Below are 12824 nucleotides of genomic sequence, written 5' to 3'. Positions count from 1 at the left end.
CCTCGGCCTCCAAAGTGTTGGGATTACAGGCATAAGTCACCGCACCCGGCCGCTCTCTTGTTCTTTACAGAGTCTTGCAAACTAGTATCATCCTCATTTTTTAGCCGACAACGGTGAGGCTAAGAGGTTAGGTCAACTGCCCATGAAATGAGCAAGTGCCAACGCATGGATTAGACATTGCCATCTACTCAGACTCTCAAACCCATGCTCCCAACCACTGTGTCTTCACACGCACCGATTACTCTTGACTAGCTCCCTGTTATATTCCTTTCTACTTCTAAAGAAAGGTCTGGAGTAGACTGAGCTGCCCTTGATGGTGGCTTCTGTAGGAGATTATTGAGGAGGGGCTGCCAAGGGCAACCTGCAGGTTCATCTTTTAGCTCAATCAGTGTCCTTCCAAGCCCCACCTCTCCTTCATTGCCCAGGTAAAATCAACTTCCCTTCAGAGCTCTTCCAAGTTGCCAGGAGAAAGTAATCTCCTCTAAACTAGTAGAGAATTTGATAACATTTTGGCATTTACTGCCTCCTCCCTACCAGCATCTACAAGTTCCTTAAGGGCAACGCCCCATCCTGCTGTAAGTTTATGGCCCAGCCACTAGCACAGTCTCTGCTGCCTGAATGAATGGTTGAATGACATTCATAGTTTTCAGAGTTCATGGGAGTGAATCAACACACTCATCAAGCACAAACATGGCTCAGAACTGCTCAGTGTTCACATTAGAGGCTGCTGATTACAACCCAACCAAGATTACTCAACCTGGGGAGACGTTTTTCTCTTGACCAAAGCAGAACATTCTCAGTCCAAGAGGAAATGAGTTCACAGTTTTGTAGACTGAAATCACAGCTCTGTAATAAACTTTTCTGGAACTCAGCTAGGGCTGGTGTCATGAACATTCCCCTTCTAGGGAGGGCCACTTAGTACCAAATAACAAAAACCTGCCTTAGAAGTGCTGTCCTGGAGCAGAGCTTCTCAATGGGGTGTGTTTGGGAAGCACTTGCCGTCTGCTCGGAAACTGAATGGAAATCTGAGCTGATTCACTCAGGGCTGTCAGCTGAGCAGGCCCTGATTTTGCAAGAGGGAGAAAAGAAGCCCCTTTGCCTCTGACCTCACCGTCCACCCCACGCAGCTCAGACAGCCCAGCTGTGAGCCCAGGAGGACGAGGCCTGCAGGAATGTGCAGAATGTGGCCATTTCCACTAGCGTCCCTTGGCTTCCATCCCAAGCCTGGTTTGGGACCTTGAAGCGTGCTTTGGTAGATTTTTAGAAAATAGTTGTTTTTGGCTAAGAGGATCTCTTCTGTTCTTCCCTTGCCATTTTTCTCCCTTTGTTCTAATGTAGGGGAAATTCAAGCAGCAAACTTCATCTCCAGGGCTTAGCTCTGACACTCTTAATTGACTATCTTCCCAGGTACTCATCAGATCCATCAAATTGGGTGTCTTACTATTTACCTCAAACTTACCATATCTAGAGCCGGGCGTATAAATGCCTTTTCCTTACCAAGTTGGTTCCTAATCTCTCATCCCTCCTACCTGATTTTTATGCTTTTATTATCTGCTTTCTGTCATTCCTATGCGTCTATCCTGTTTCCTCCCTCTTCTTCCTGCCAAATGTTTACTATGTACCTACCACACGCTCTTTTAAGTGCTCTCTTCTCTAAGGGACAAGATATGTACACAAATAATTAGAATACAGACAGGAGAATCACCAAAGCAATCTTGGTAAAGACAAAGTAGACTCATACTTCCATTTCAAAACTTACTACAAAGCTGCAGTAATCAAGACGGTGCTACTGGTAGCAGGATAGACATACAGATCAATTTAATCCAGAATTAAACCTATACATTTATGGGTAATTGATTTTTGACAGAGGTGCCAAGATTCTCCAGTGAAGAAAGAATCATCTTTTCGGCCAGGCACGGTGGCTCACGCCTGTAATCCCGGCACTTTGGGAGGCAGAGGCGGGCGGATCACCTGAGGTCGGGAGTTTGAGACCAGCCTGATCAACATAGAGAGACCCCGACTCTACTAAAAAATACAAAAATTAGCCGGGTGTGGAGGTGCATGCCTGTAGTCCCAGCTACTCGGAGGCTGAGGCAGGAGAATCACTTGAACCCAGGAAGCGGAGGTTGTGGTGAGCCACGATCGTGCCATTGCACTCCAGCCTGGGCAACAAGAGTGAAACTCTGTCTCAAAAAAAAAAAAAAAAAAATCATCTTTTCAACGAATAGTACCTTGATCACTGGATACCCACATGCAAAAGAATGGAGCTGGACCTCTACTTCATAGCCCACACAAAAATGAACTCTAAATGAATCAAACACCCAAATATCAGAGCTAAAACTGTAAGAGTAAATCCCTGTAAGCTTGGACTAGGCAACAGCTTCCTAGATGACGCCAACAGTACAAGCAACAAAACACAGATACATTTAACTTCACCAAAATTTTAAACGCTATTCAATGGTTGCTATCAAGAAATTGAAAAGACAACCCAGTCCATAGGATGGGAGAAAAGTCTGCAATTCATATATTTAAGGGTCTAATACCTACAATATACAAAGGAGGCTTTCAATCAATAATATAAAGTTAGCAAAGGATTTAACTCAACTTTAGTGAGCAAAGGATTTAAACAAACATATCTCCAAAGATATACAATTGGCTAAGAAGTGCATAAAAAGATGCTCAGCATCACTAATCATTAGGAAAATGCAAATTGAAACTGCCAGATGTCATTTCGTACACATTAGAATGGCTACAACGTAAACACACACACAGAGAAAGAAAACAAGTGTTGGTGAGGATGTGGAGAAACCAGAACAGCATGTATTGTTGGTGGAACTGTCAATAGTGCAGCCACTTTGGAAAACAGAAATGGCAGTTCCTCAAAAAGTTAAACAAACTTGGTGTGGTAGCATGAGCCTGTAGTCCCAGCTACTTGGGAGGCTGAAGCAGGAGGATGGCTTCAGCCCAGGAGTCTGAGGCTGTAATGAGCTATGACTGTGCCACTGCTATTCAGCCTGGGTGACAGAGGAAGACCTCATCTCTAAAAAAATTTTTTTAAAAAGCACGAAATTCTGGTGCATGCTATAACATGGATGAAACTTGTAAGCATCATGCTAAGTAAATGAAGCCAGGCACAAAAGGCCACATATTGTATGATTCCAGTGATAAGAAATATCCAGAATAAGCAAATCCATAGAGACAGAAAGTAGATTGATGGTGGTCAGGGTCTAGGGAGAGGAGGAAACGGGAATGACTGCTGATGGTTTGGGGCTTTTGGGGAAGGGCATGATGAAAATGTTCCAAAATTGATAGTGGTGATGGTTGCATAACTCTGTGACTTTACTGAAGACTACTGAATTGTTTGCTTTAAATAGGTTAATTTTATGGTATATGAATTACATATCAATTTAAACGTGTGAATATAGTCAGGAGCACTGTAAGAGGTGACTAGTAACAAGTCAAGAAATGCTGAACTGTAAGTCTTGCTGGCTCTTATTCCTAGAAATTTGGTCTCGCTGGGCACGGTGGCTCACGCCTGTAATCCCAGCACTTTGGGAGGCTGAGGTGGGCGGATCATGAGGTCAGGAGTTCGAGACCAGCCCGACCAACATGATGAAACGCCGTCTCTACTAAAAATACAAAAATTAGCTAGGTGTGGTGGCACGTGCCTGTAATCTCAGCTACTCAGGAGGCTGAGGCAGGAGAATCGCTTGAACCCGGGAGGCAGAGGTTGCAGTGAGCCAAGATCACACCATTGCACTCCAGCCTGGGCAACAGAGCGAGACTCCGTCTGAAAAAAAAAAAAAAAAAGAAATTTGGTCTCATTCCCAATTTCTGTCGTCACCACATTTTATCTCTTTACCTCCTGACCGCCCCCCCTCCACTGCACCTGCCCCTAGACTTGTCCCACAAACTAGATGCAATCTCCTATGGCTCCTTCTTCATTATCTTTTGACAACCAGCATTCATGGGCCACTCCGATTCTCTATTTCTGCCTACAGAAAAAGGTCCCGCTTCTTCCACTCAGCACGGACTCATCTGTCTCCCCAGTTTCCTGCCATTGCCCAACTCAACCCTTCTAACCCCCAGCCTCCACCACTCTTGCCAGCCCTCAATGCCCACGCCTATTCCCACAAAAAACCCGGACTGATCTAATTTCCATGCATTTGCTCAAGCCATTTCTTCTACCCAGACCAACTGTCCCTGCCACCTGCTCCAACCAACCCCACCATTTTTCACAGCCAAGATAAAGTCGCATCTTCCCCACAAGGCTTTTTCTAGCTCCTCCCAACGGTAAGATTCTCTCTTATCTCTAAATCCCTAGCAACAGACAATAGCATGTGCCGCGCAGGACACGACTTTATCTGTTGCTTGTATGTTCTTTCTACATGTGTAGAAAACACGCACCTGTCTTGCCTCTCTTTGCAAGCTGCAATCACAGCATATGCTTCCTCTCTAACTTAGTATGTGTGCTCTGTAAATGCTTAAGGGGACAGGGAGAGCATCCTTCGATTCAGTACTCCCAGCATTGGGTATACACATCATCAGCATTATGTATGCAACCAACAAAGTTAATACAAGCTGGAAAGAAATCATGTATGTAAAAATAACAAGTGGTGGCTGGGCGCGGTGGCTCACGCCTGTAATTCCAGCACTTGGGGAGGCTGAGGAGGGCGGATCACTTGAGGTCAGGAGTTCAAGAACAGCCTGGCCAACGTGGTGAAACCCCATCTCTACTAAACATACAAAAATCAGCCAGGCGTGGTGGCACATGGCCTGTAATCCCAGCTACTAGGGAGGCTGAGGCAGGAGAATGGCTGGAACCTGGGGGGCGGAGGTTGCAGTGAGCTGGGATCGCACCACTGCACTCCAGCCTGGGCGACAGAGCAAGATTCCATCTCAATCAATCAATCAATCAATCAATCAATCAGTACAAGTGGTTTGCTGCCATAAGGTAAGAAGTACTTGAAGGAATCAACCTCTCACTCTTCTGGGTGTCCTCCGTGACATGGATTTAAGCTATTCCAAGCATAGCTGATTGTGTAGCTAAGTGGTAAGGGGCATGAGCTCTAGGGTTGAGCAGCCTGGGTTCACGTCTCACTGCTGCCATTTACAAGCTCCGCGTCTGTGTGTGGGCTACTGAACCGCACTGAGTCTCTCAATTCCTCTATAAAATACAAGAAGCTCCAGCTGAGTAGGTCTGTTGTGAGGGCTGAATGAAACAGGGCTTAGAAAGGGGTTCACACACGCTAAGCGCTGAGTAAACGCTAGCTGTTATTATATTGTTAGTGCTATTGACACCAGCCATTCAGAATCTAGATCCCTTAGCTTTACAGATTCACATTTAATCTTATGGGGAGATTTGGCTCAGAACAAACTGTTTCCCATTAGCAAAGCTCACAAGAGGCCAGAAAACCAAATAGTTTATTTAGAACAGGAAACTGTTTTCCAACGCTTTGTATGCATATTCGCTGTCCAAGGCATGCCCTTCTCAGGGGTGAGATACCCCACAAGATGCTATTTTTCGTATTTATAACAGAAGCAAAGGGTGGAGCTGTCGGGTGGAATAAATTTGCAGACTGTGATAAAACAAAGATCTGATTCATCACAGAACCACCTTGACTGAGATCAGAATATCCCCAGCCACCACATATGACACCTTTCCTACTAACTGTAAGCACGGATAGGGTTTGTCTTGTTCCCCACTGCCTGACTTACACAGTAGCTATTCAATAAATATTTGTTGGCCAGGTATGGTGGCTCACACCTGTAATCCCAGCACTCTGGGAGGCCAAGGCAGGCTCAGGAGTTGGAGACCAGCCTGGGCAATATGGTGAAACTCCATCTCTACTAAAAATACAAAAACAGTTGGGTGTGGTGGTGCACACCTGTGGTCCCAGCTACTGAGGAGGCTGAGGTGGGAGGATCGCTTGAGCCTGGGAGGTCAATGCTACAGTGAGCCGAGATAGTGCTACTGGACTCCAGCCTGGGTGACAGAGTGAGACTGCCTCAAAAAATGTATATATTATATATATATAACATATATGTAAATATATAATATATAGTTATATATGTTTATATTATATATAATTTAAAAATTTGCTAAATCAGTTAATTCTTTGGGCAGGGAAGGTTTAAACATCAACAAATTCTCATTCTTCTCTTCTAGGCAAACTGATTCCCTTCTCTTTGGGGCAAGACAATATTCGCTGTATCACAGCTTTTTTAATATGAGTTGTGTTGTGTTCTCCTGGATGGAGACACCCTGATGAACTGTGGGAAGTGCCCTGTTCTCATCAATAATATGTTAAAAATATTCTAGCATGCCCCTTTCCTGCTTCCCATGTACACTCTGTGTAACTGGCATTTGTACATGTTGCAAACATTAACAATGGTGATTATTACTCCAGTGGCTCAGGGTTGGGCTCCCTCTACTGCCTGGGGCACTTTGTGGCCCAGCCTCTCTGGACGGGGGTCAAGAGCACATTACATCTTTCTCCGGGTGTGTGTGTGTGTGTGTGTGTGTGTGTGTGTGTGTGTGTGTTTGGGCGGGGGGTGGGGTTCATTAAATTTAGCATTGCCTCACAATGTCAGCTTTCAGCTTCTCAAAAAACTACATGAACCAGTTAGCCATACCTGCGTACTTCCCCCTGGACTTAGCTTCATTCACTTCAAAGGACAAATCCATCTCTGAGTAATTCTCAAGGCAAAGACACTCAGCCAGACAAAAAGGAGGGTGAGCCCTCCTACCTCTTTTGGCTGACACTCAGGGGAGCTTGCCATCATCTGGCTGGCTGCCAACAGGCCAATGGACGGGCGCTGGGGTTAGACATGTGGGAAGGAAACAGTCACCTTGTTTTCCTGCCTTGGATGGAATTGGCAGAATTCCAGTTATTCCCTACCGGGGCTCTAGCTCACAGCCCCGGATAAAATGCCTAATCACGGAGCTGTATCTCTTGCCCAGGAAATGAGAATCCTAAGACTCATCGCAGTAACTGTCCACTTGGAAGTGTCCAGCACCCTCCATCAGTTGATTCTCTTCAATAAAACGTGCACACTGGGTATTTCCCTGAGAGGTTTTGGGGCACCAAGAGTGGCAAGGCTTCCTGGAGAAGCCCTACAGGATCTGATTCAGATTCGTCAAATAAATTTCACCAGGGTAATCCTGAGTAGTTGAGTTCTCTCTCCCTCCTCCTCCTCCTCCCCCGTCGTATTTCCACAAGTTATAACCTGGCATGCCTCCTTTCCAAAGCCAGAAGTATGACAAATATTCAGATAAGCTGATGGAATTTAAAAGTGCATGTTCATTGCTTTGCTGGTGAGGACTGCAGGGCACACTTTAGAATGTGAGGTGTGCCTCTCTCAAAAGTGCATACAGTTCAAATTGTGCATCTAGTAACACACCAAAAACTCAGGAAATGCTTAGTAACTATCTGCAGAATGAATTAATAAATCCTATTTTAATGTATTGTGACAATTTCATTCTTAAAAGGACATCATGGGGAGCATTTAATGTAAAGGAATTTTCATATCTTTAGAAATTTTGTTTCTACGTTTAAGAGGCTTAAAGTGAGGTTAACCTTTAATTTCAAGTTTGACCTCTTTACTTTATTTTTATTTATTTTTTTTTGAGACGGAGTCTCGCTCTATTGCCTGGCTGGAGTGCAGTGGTGTGATCTCGGTTCACTGCAACCTGCGCCTCAAGAGTTCAAGCGATTCTTCCGCCTCACCCTCCCGAGTAGCTAGGACTACAGGGGCGCACCACCATGCCTAACTAATTTTTGTATTTTTTAGTAGAGATGGGGTTTCACCATATTGGCCAGGCTGGTCTCGAACTCCTGACTTCATGATCCACCCGCCTCGGCCCCCCAAAGTGCTGGGATTACAGGCGTGAGCCACCATGCCCAAGCCTCTGTTTTTTTTTTTCAAATGGCAGAGTAGTGTAGTAAAAAGATCTTGAGGTTCGAAGTTAGAAACCCAGTTCTGGTATATTCCGAGATAAGAGTGTGTAATTTACAGGTGTTACGAGGATTGAAAGAAAGAAGTAGCTAGAAACATTCCTAGCACGTGGCAGGCGATGGGAATGAGAGGATGGTCGTGTCCTTTGGCCTGAACCTCCACTGTCATGCCAAGGCTTGAGGTCCTTATAATTCTACAGTGTAGAGTCACTTGCGTGCTGCTCATTTTACAGAAGCCAAAGAAAGGAAGGAGTTTACTCCCTTTGGCCATGTCCAGACTTAGCCTTCTCATGCCCCGACACATTTTTTATATTGTGCTTTTCTACATTCAATGCTATTTTGGATCTTCTACACCAGTGCAATGCAGAGGCCTCCTTCACAAAGCCTCTAACAGACCTGATCTTTATTAAGTGCCTTCAGTGCAACAAAAAGTCTTAACAACTCATGAGGATTTCAAGGCCTCCAAACTGGCAAGCGTTTCGGGGAAATCACAGGGAAATTTGTTGGCCACATGATTAATCCTGGGTGGACTGGTCCCGGAAGAGCGCATGTGGGTTAGCGGCGAGCAGCAGCTTGCAGAATCTCACAAAATAAACTCTCTAATGAAGAGGCCCCAAAAACGTGCCTTCCCGATGAAAGTTCAGCATGAGGGTGGGCCTGACGATGGAAGAAAACACCAGATGTGTGGACAACAGACCTGCTTTGAATCCACTAACACCCAAAGGGATGACGCATGGGACCAGATTATACAACTGAACCAGATTATAACCCTGGAGGAGGGAAACCCAGTAGGGCGTAGGATCTTCTGAAAAGGATCATAAAATTCATCACCATAATTACCCCCCAGCCCAGCTCCCAACAAAAGCCGACAATAGCTGTGCTCAGTGATGTTATTCATCCATATTCAAGTCGCCTCGCTCATTATTCTCAGACAAAAACCCTGCTGGGCCTCTGCTCCTCTGGCAGCCAGGCAACTCAGCACCCACCCTCACTCAGCCAGCCCCCCATACCACTTCACTACAAGTTTCCAGCACCAACGATGGTTTTTCGGTTTTAACGCCATCTTTTAGGAGTACCTTTGACATTCAGGAGCTGGCTGAAGGGAATCACAGCTAAAGCTTCCCTGGACAAAAACAAAGGATGTTACCCAGCAGCTTTTTCTTTAGCAGGGCTGAGATGCTGAAGTGAGGGCGCTCCCTGGCTTTGCCCTGGTGAGCACAAAACGGTGTCATTTGCACATTGTCTCGCCAAAAAGGAAATGTAACTGAAAATACAGAACTGTATATATTCCAGTGGAAAGAGAAGTTCCAAAGATAGGACTGCTACGAATAACCCACGGCCCCTATAAAAAGAGTTGCTCAGTCCCTTTGAAGCAGACAGCCCAACACAGAGCAGTACTCTATCATTTCCCTGAGAATGGGTATTTTTGTCTGTGTGGACAATTGTAGGAGGCCAGGTTAGGCGCACCCCTCCTGCAAACCGCTCCCTCTCCAAGAAGTATTCCTCTGGGCCTAGGCCTACCTTGATCCTCAATTTTTGGAAAATGTTTACTTTTCACAGCACAGCTCAGCAACCTCCAGCCCCAAAGATTACGAGTTAGCTTACAATTCCTTCAACCAACATTTAGTGAGCAACTACTATGTGCCAGGCATTGTTCTGGCCGTGGGGAATCAAGGCTGGATGTAGCTGCGTCCTGCAGAACATATGTTCTACTGAGAAAACAGAAAAATAAAAACCCAAGAAAAGAAACAAAATGTTGACAGATGTCAATGGAGATCACCAACACAGCAACCCAGCAGGAAAAGGTAAGGCTCCAGGAAAGGACAAAGGGTAATGAAGCTGTGGACGCCCCCACTCCAACATGGGATCCAATATATTTAAAGCCTAAGGAGTCACCAACAGGCATCAGCCACTGATGTTGTTGCCCAAGATGAACACGTGGCTCAAACCCACTTAAACCTCAATGTTCGTAACGCGTAACAATCCTCATGCACTCACACTTCTCAGAAGCCTCCACTTGGATTCTTTCCACACACACCATCCTCTCTAAAGAGGAAAAAGGAGGCCCCTTCCAGTCCAGTGACGGGGTGCTGAGTGTGTCCAACAACAGGCAGGGCGCCAGACTAGGTAGTCCCAAGGGGGACCAGGGCCACCGCAGAGTGGGGAACCCTCCTCTTGGCCCAAGCCCTCCTGAACGTCCCTTCTATGGATACAGCTTCTCCCGAGGCGTGCATATTCCTCCAACACACCGCCCTATGGGAAGGAAACCCCAGTCACTGCTGCCAGCAAGCGGGGCTGCCTACTGTGAACCTTCCACCCGATCTCTCTGGCGCTGCCGACTCGGAGGGAGGCCCCCTCTGCTGCCCACCTCGCAGCCTGTGGATTCCGGGGCTCCTCCCGGCACACCCGCGCAGCTGCGTCTTTGGGACCTGGCACCGGCTAAGCCGCTGCCTCTCCTCCTCCGGGGCTCAGCCGCCTGGCACGCACACACCCTCAGCTCCCCCGCGCTCCCCTGGACAACCTCGAATACCAGGCCCGGGCATTCCAGCAAGTCTCTGCTCGCTCGTCCCCATCAGCGACCGCAGGAAGCCACTTGCGCTGGGTCTTACCTCCTTCTGCCAGGACCCAGAGCGATGCGCTTCCCAAAACGAAGAGCAGAGCTGACACCTTCCACATCGTTCCCGTTGAGTTGCTCTCCTGGGGGCCGAGCAGCAAGTTTCTGAGCTGGGGGAAGATTAAAAAGCACCGCGGCCACAGGCCCAGCCTGTAGGAGTGCGACGGTGGGGGCCGGAGGGGTGGAAGCAGAAGCCCCGGAGCGGGAGGGGGCCCGAGCTTCCCAGACCCCAGGCAGCGGGACGGCAAACTTTGCAGTTGAGAACTTTCCGAGCCGAGTCAGCATTTATCTCTCCCGAGGAGGCGGGGGAGCGGGGTCGGCCGCAAGGTGGTCTCCGTCCGGGCGCGCTAGGCCCGCCCTCGGGCTCTGTTTGGCCGGCGCCAAAACGATGATCTCAGGCCAGGTTTAAAGTTACAGGACCGCAGCTGCGGGGGCCGCCAGAACTGCGGGCCCTGGCAAAATGGGCTTTTATTCTGTTCAACAACAGGAGGGAAAGGGACCACATGCAACGAACGGGGTTTTTAAAATTATATATAAATTTTTAAAAAACCTATATTTATTATTCTTTTTTTTTTGTTTTTTAAGAGTAAGGCACAAGTCTATGTTTTTCTTGTTATGGGCAGAAGTGAGAAGTAAACTGTTCTTGAGTGGCCAGTAGTTTTAGAACCAAGCATGGGGTTATTCCTGTAAATATTGAATTTGATGGCTTAAAAAAAAAAAAAAAAGAGAGAAGTTGGCCGTCATCTGGGTGGGCCGGAGGCGGCCCGCGCTGGTCAATTGCGCCCTTGTCCCGGGGACCGGAGCGGGCGGGCTCCGGGGGGCTGCCCCAGAGCTGGCTGGTGGGGGAGTTTGGCAGACCGGGTGGTTTTGGCAGTTTTGAAAACGAGGCTGAACTCCATCCGCCTCTCCCGACCCGGGGATCCAGCGCTGGGATGCTGTGGCCCACTGATGTGCGCAGTTGGATTAGGCCGGGCCAAGCGGTGACCCGTCTGGTCGCCAAACCTGTGTCCCCTTCCAGGCCCGGTTCACCCTCTTTATTCCTGAGTTTGCCCCTATAATCCTCACTTTACTGGTTTAAGCAATCTTGCCTTGATCTCAGGTACCAGATATCAGCAACCAGAGAACTTAACGTCTTTTACTTTAATTCCTTCTGAATTGCTGAAATTAAAAAAAAAATAAGAAGAAGAACAGGAGTTTGGGAAGTGGTCTCTGCTCCACTCCCAGATGCCACAAATTCCATTCAACAAAAGAACCTGAAGACTAACGCTGTCTCAAAGCTCCACATTGGGTGAAAATTGTTTTCAGATGCTTATCTTTGACCCCTCCCCATTATAAATTTACTTTCTAAGAATCACAGGAGAGATTGTTTTAAATGCCCAGTTTCCTGGGTTCCAACCCAAACTCATTAATCAGACCTTTTGGGAATTCCTATTTTAAACCAGTGTCGCAGGAGAACTTGTCCCCAGGAACATTTGGCAAACCTTGCCCTTCATCATAGCTTCTCAGCCGGATCTACCGGGGCGCTGGTTATGCAGGTGCAATTCCGTTGTGGGGTAGGGAGAGATTCTGCATTTCCCAGGTAACGTCTTGTCCTGGGGCTGCAAACAGGAGCTGAGCACCTGAACCTAGAAGATGAGGGGTAGGGGCAACACCCCTAGAGCCAAGGGGTTGGAAATGTAAAGAGAAAAAACCCGTGATACAGATTTTCTTGAACTGACTTCCCCATCTTGGAGATGCGTTTTATGACTCTAGTGTCAATAATGTCTGTTGACAGGAGGAATTGTGCATTGTCTGTTGAGCCTGTTAGATGGAGAATAGATGCACATCTATTTTGCATATGTGTAACTCCAAGGTCACACACAGAAAGAAAGATGGCCTGCTTTATTTAAAAGATTGAAACACAATGAAGCCTAGGTGGGGGAGATTGGGTTACATGCAACTAATTTAGAGGGATGCTGAGGCTAGGTCATGATTCAAGGACACCTGCCTTCTATCCCGCACCCCCCGGATGTGTCTAGAATCTGGAAGGTTGGTCACATGACCTTTTGATCAGGATGGAGGAGTGGGAGGTAATAAGGAATTGCATTCAGCTGGGGGTCCTGAGGTGGGGAGAGGGGCCAGGATGAAGGAGTTTGTGGATCGGCTCTGGGTGCTGTTGGTCTGAAAACCCAGGGAGAAAGGCTGGGTCTTGGGAGGGGGAAACTGAAGACCAGAGGGAAGAAAGAACTCACCCTCCTGGACTAGATAGAGCC

At 47.2% G+C, this 12824-nt stretch overlaps 1 protein-coding gene across 1 annotated transcript in view; it reads right to left on the bottom strand.

The window, feature by feature from the left end:
- Positions 1 to 10857, bottom strand: part of PDPN (podoplanin) — a 35202-nt gene extending 24345 nt beyond the window's left edge. Inside the window, 2 exon segments of the mRNA XM_032758981.1 lie at positions 10568 to 10746; positions 10748 to 10857. Coding sequence (XP_032614872.1) covers positions 10568 to 10746; positions 10748 to 10857 — 289 coding nt within the window.
- Positions 10858 to 12824: the final 1967 nt, after the last annotated feature.

Source organism: Hylobates moloch, unplaced genomic scaffold, assembly GCF_009828535.3.
Source record: "Hylobates moloch isolate HMO894 unplaced genomic scaffold, HMol_V3 SCAFFOLD_9, whole genome shotgun sequence".
Taxonomy (NCBI): domain Eukaryota; kingdom Metazoa; phylum Chordata; class Mammalia; order Primates; family Hylobatidae; genus Hylobates; species Hylobates moloch.
The sequence above is the reverse complement of the archived record's forward strand: the minus strand, read 5'-3'. Positions and strand labels throughout refer to the sequence as shown.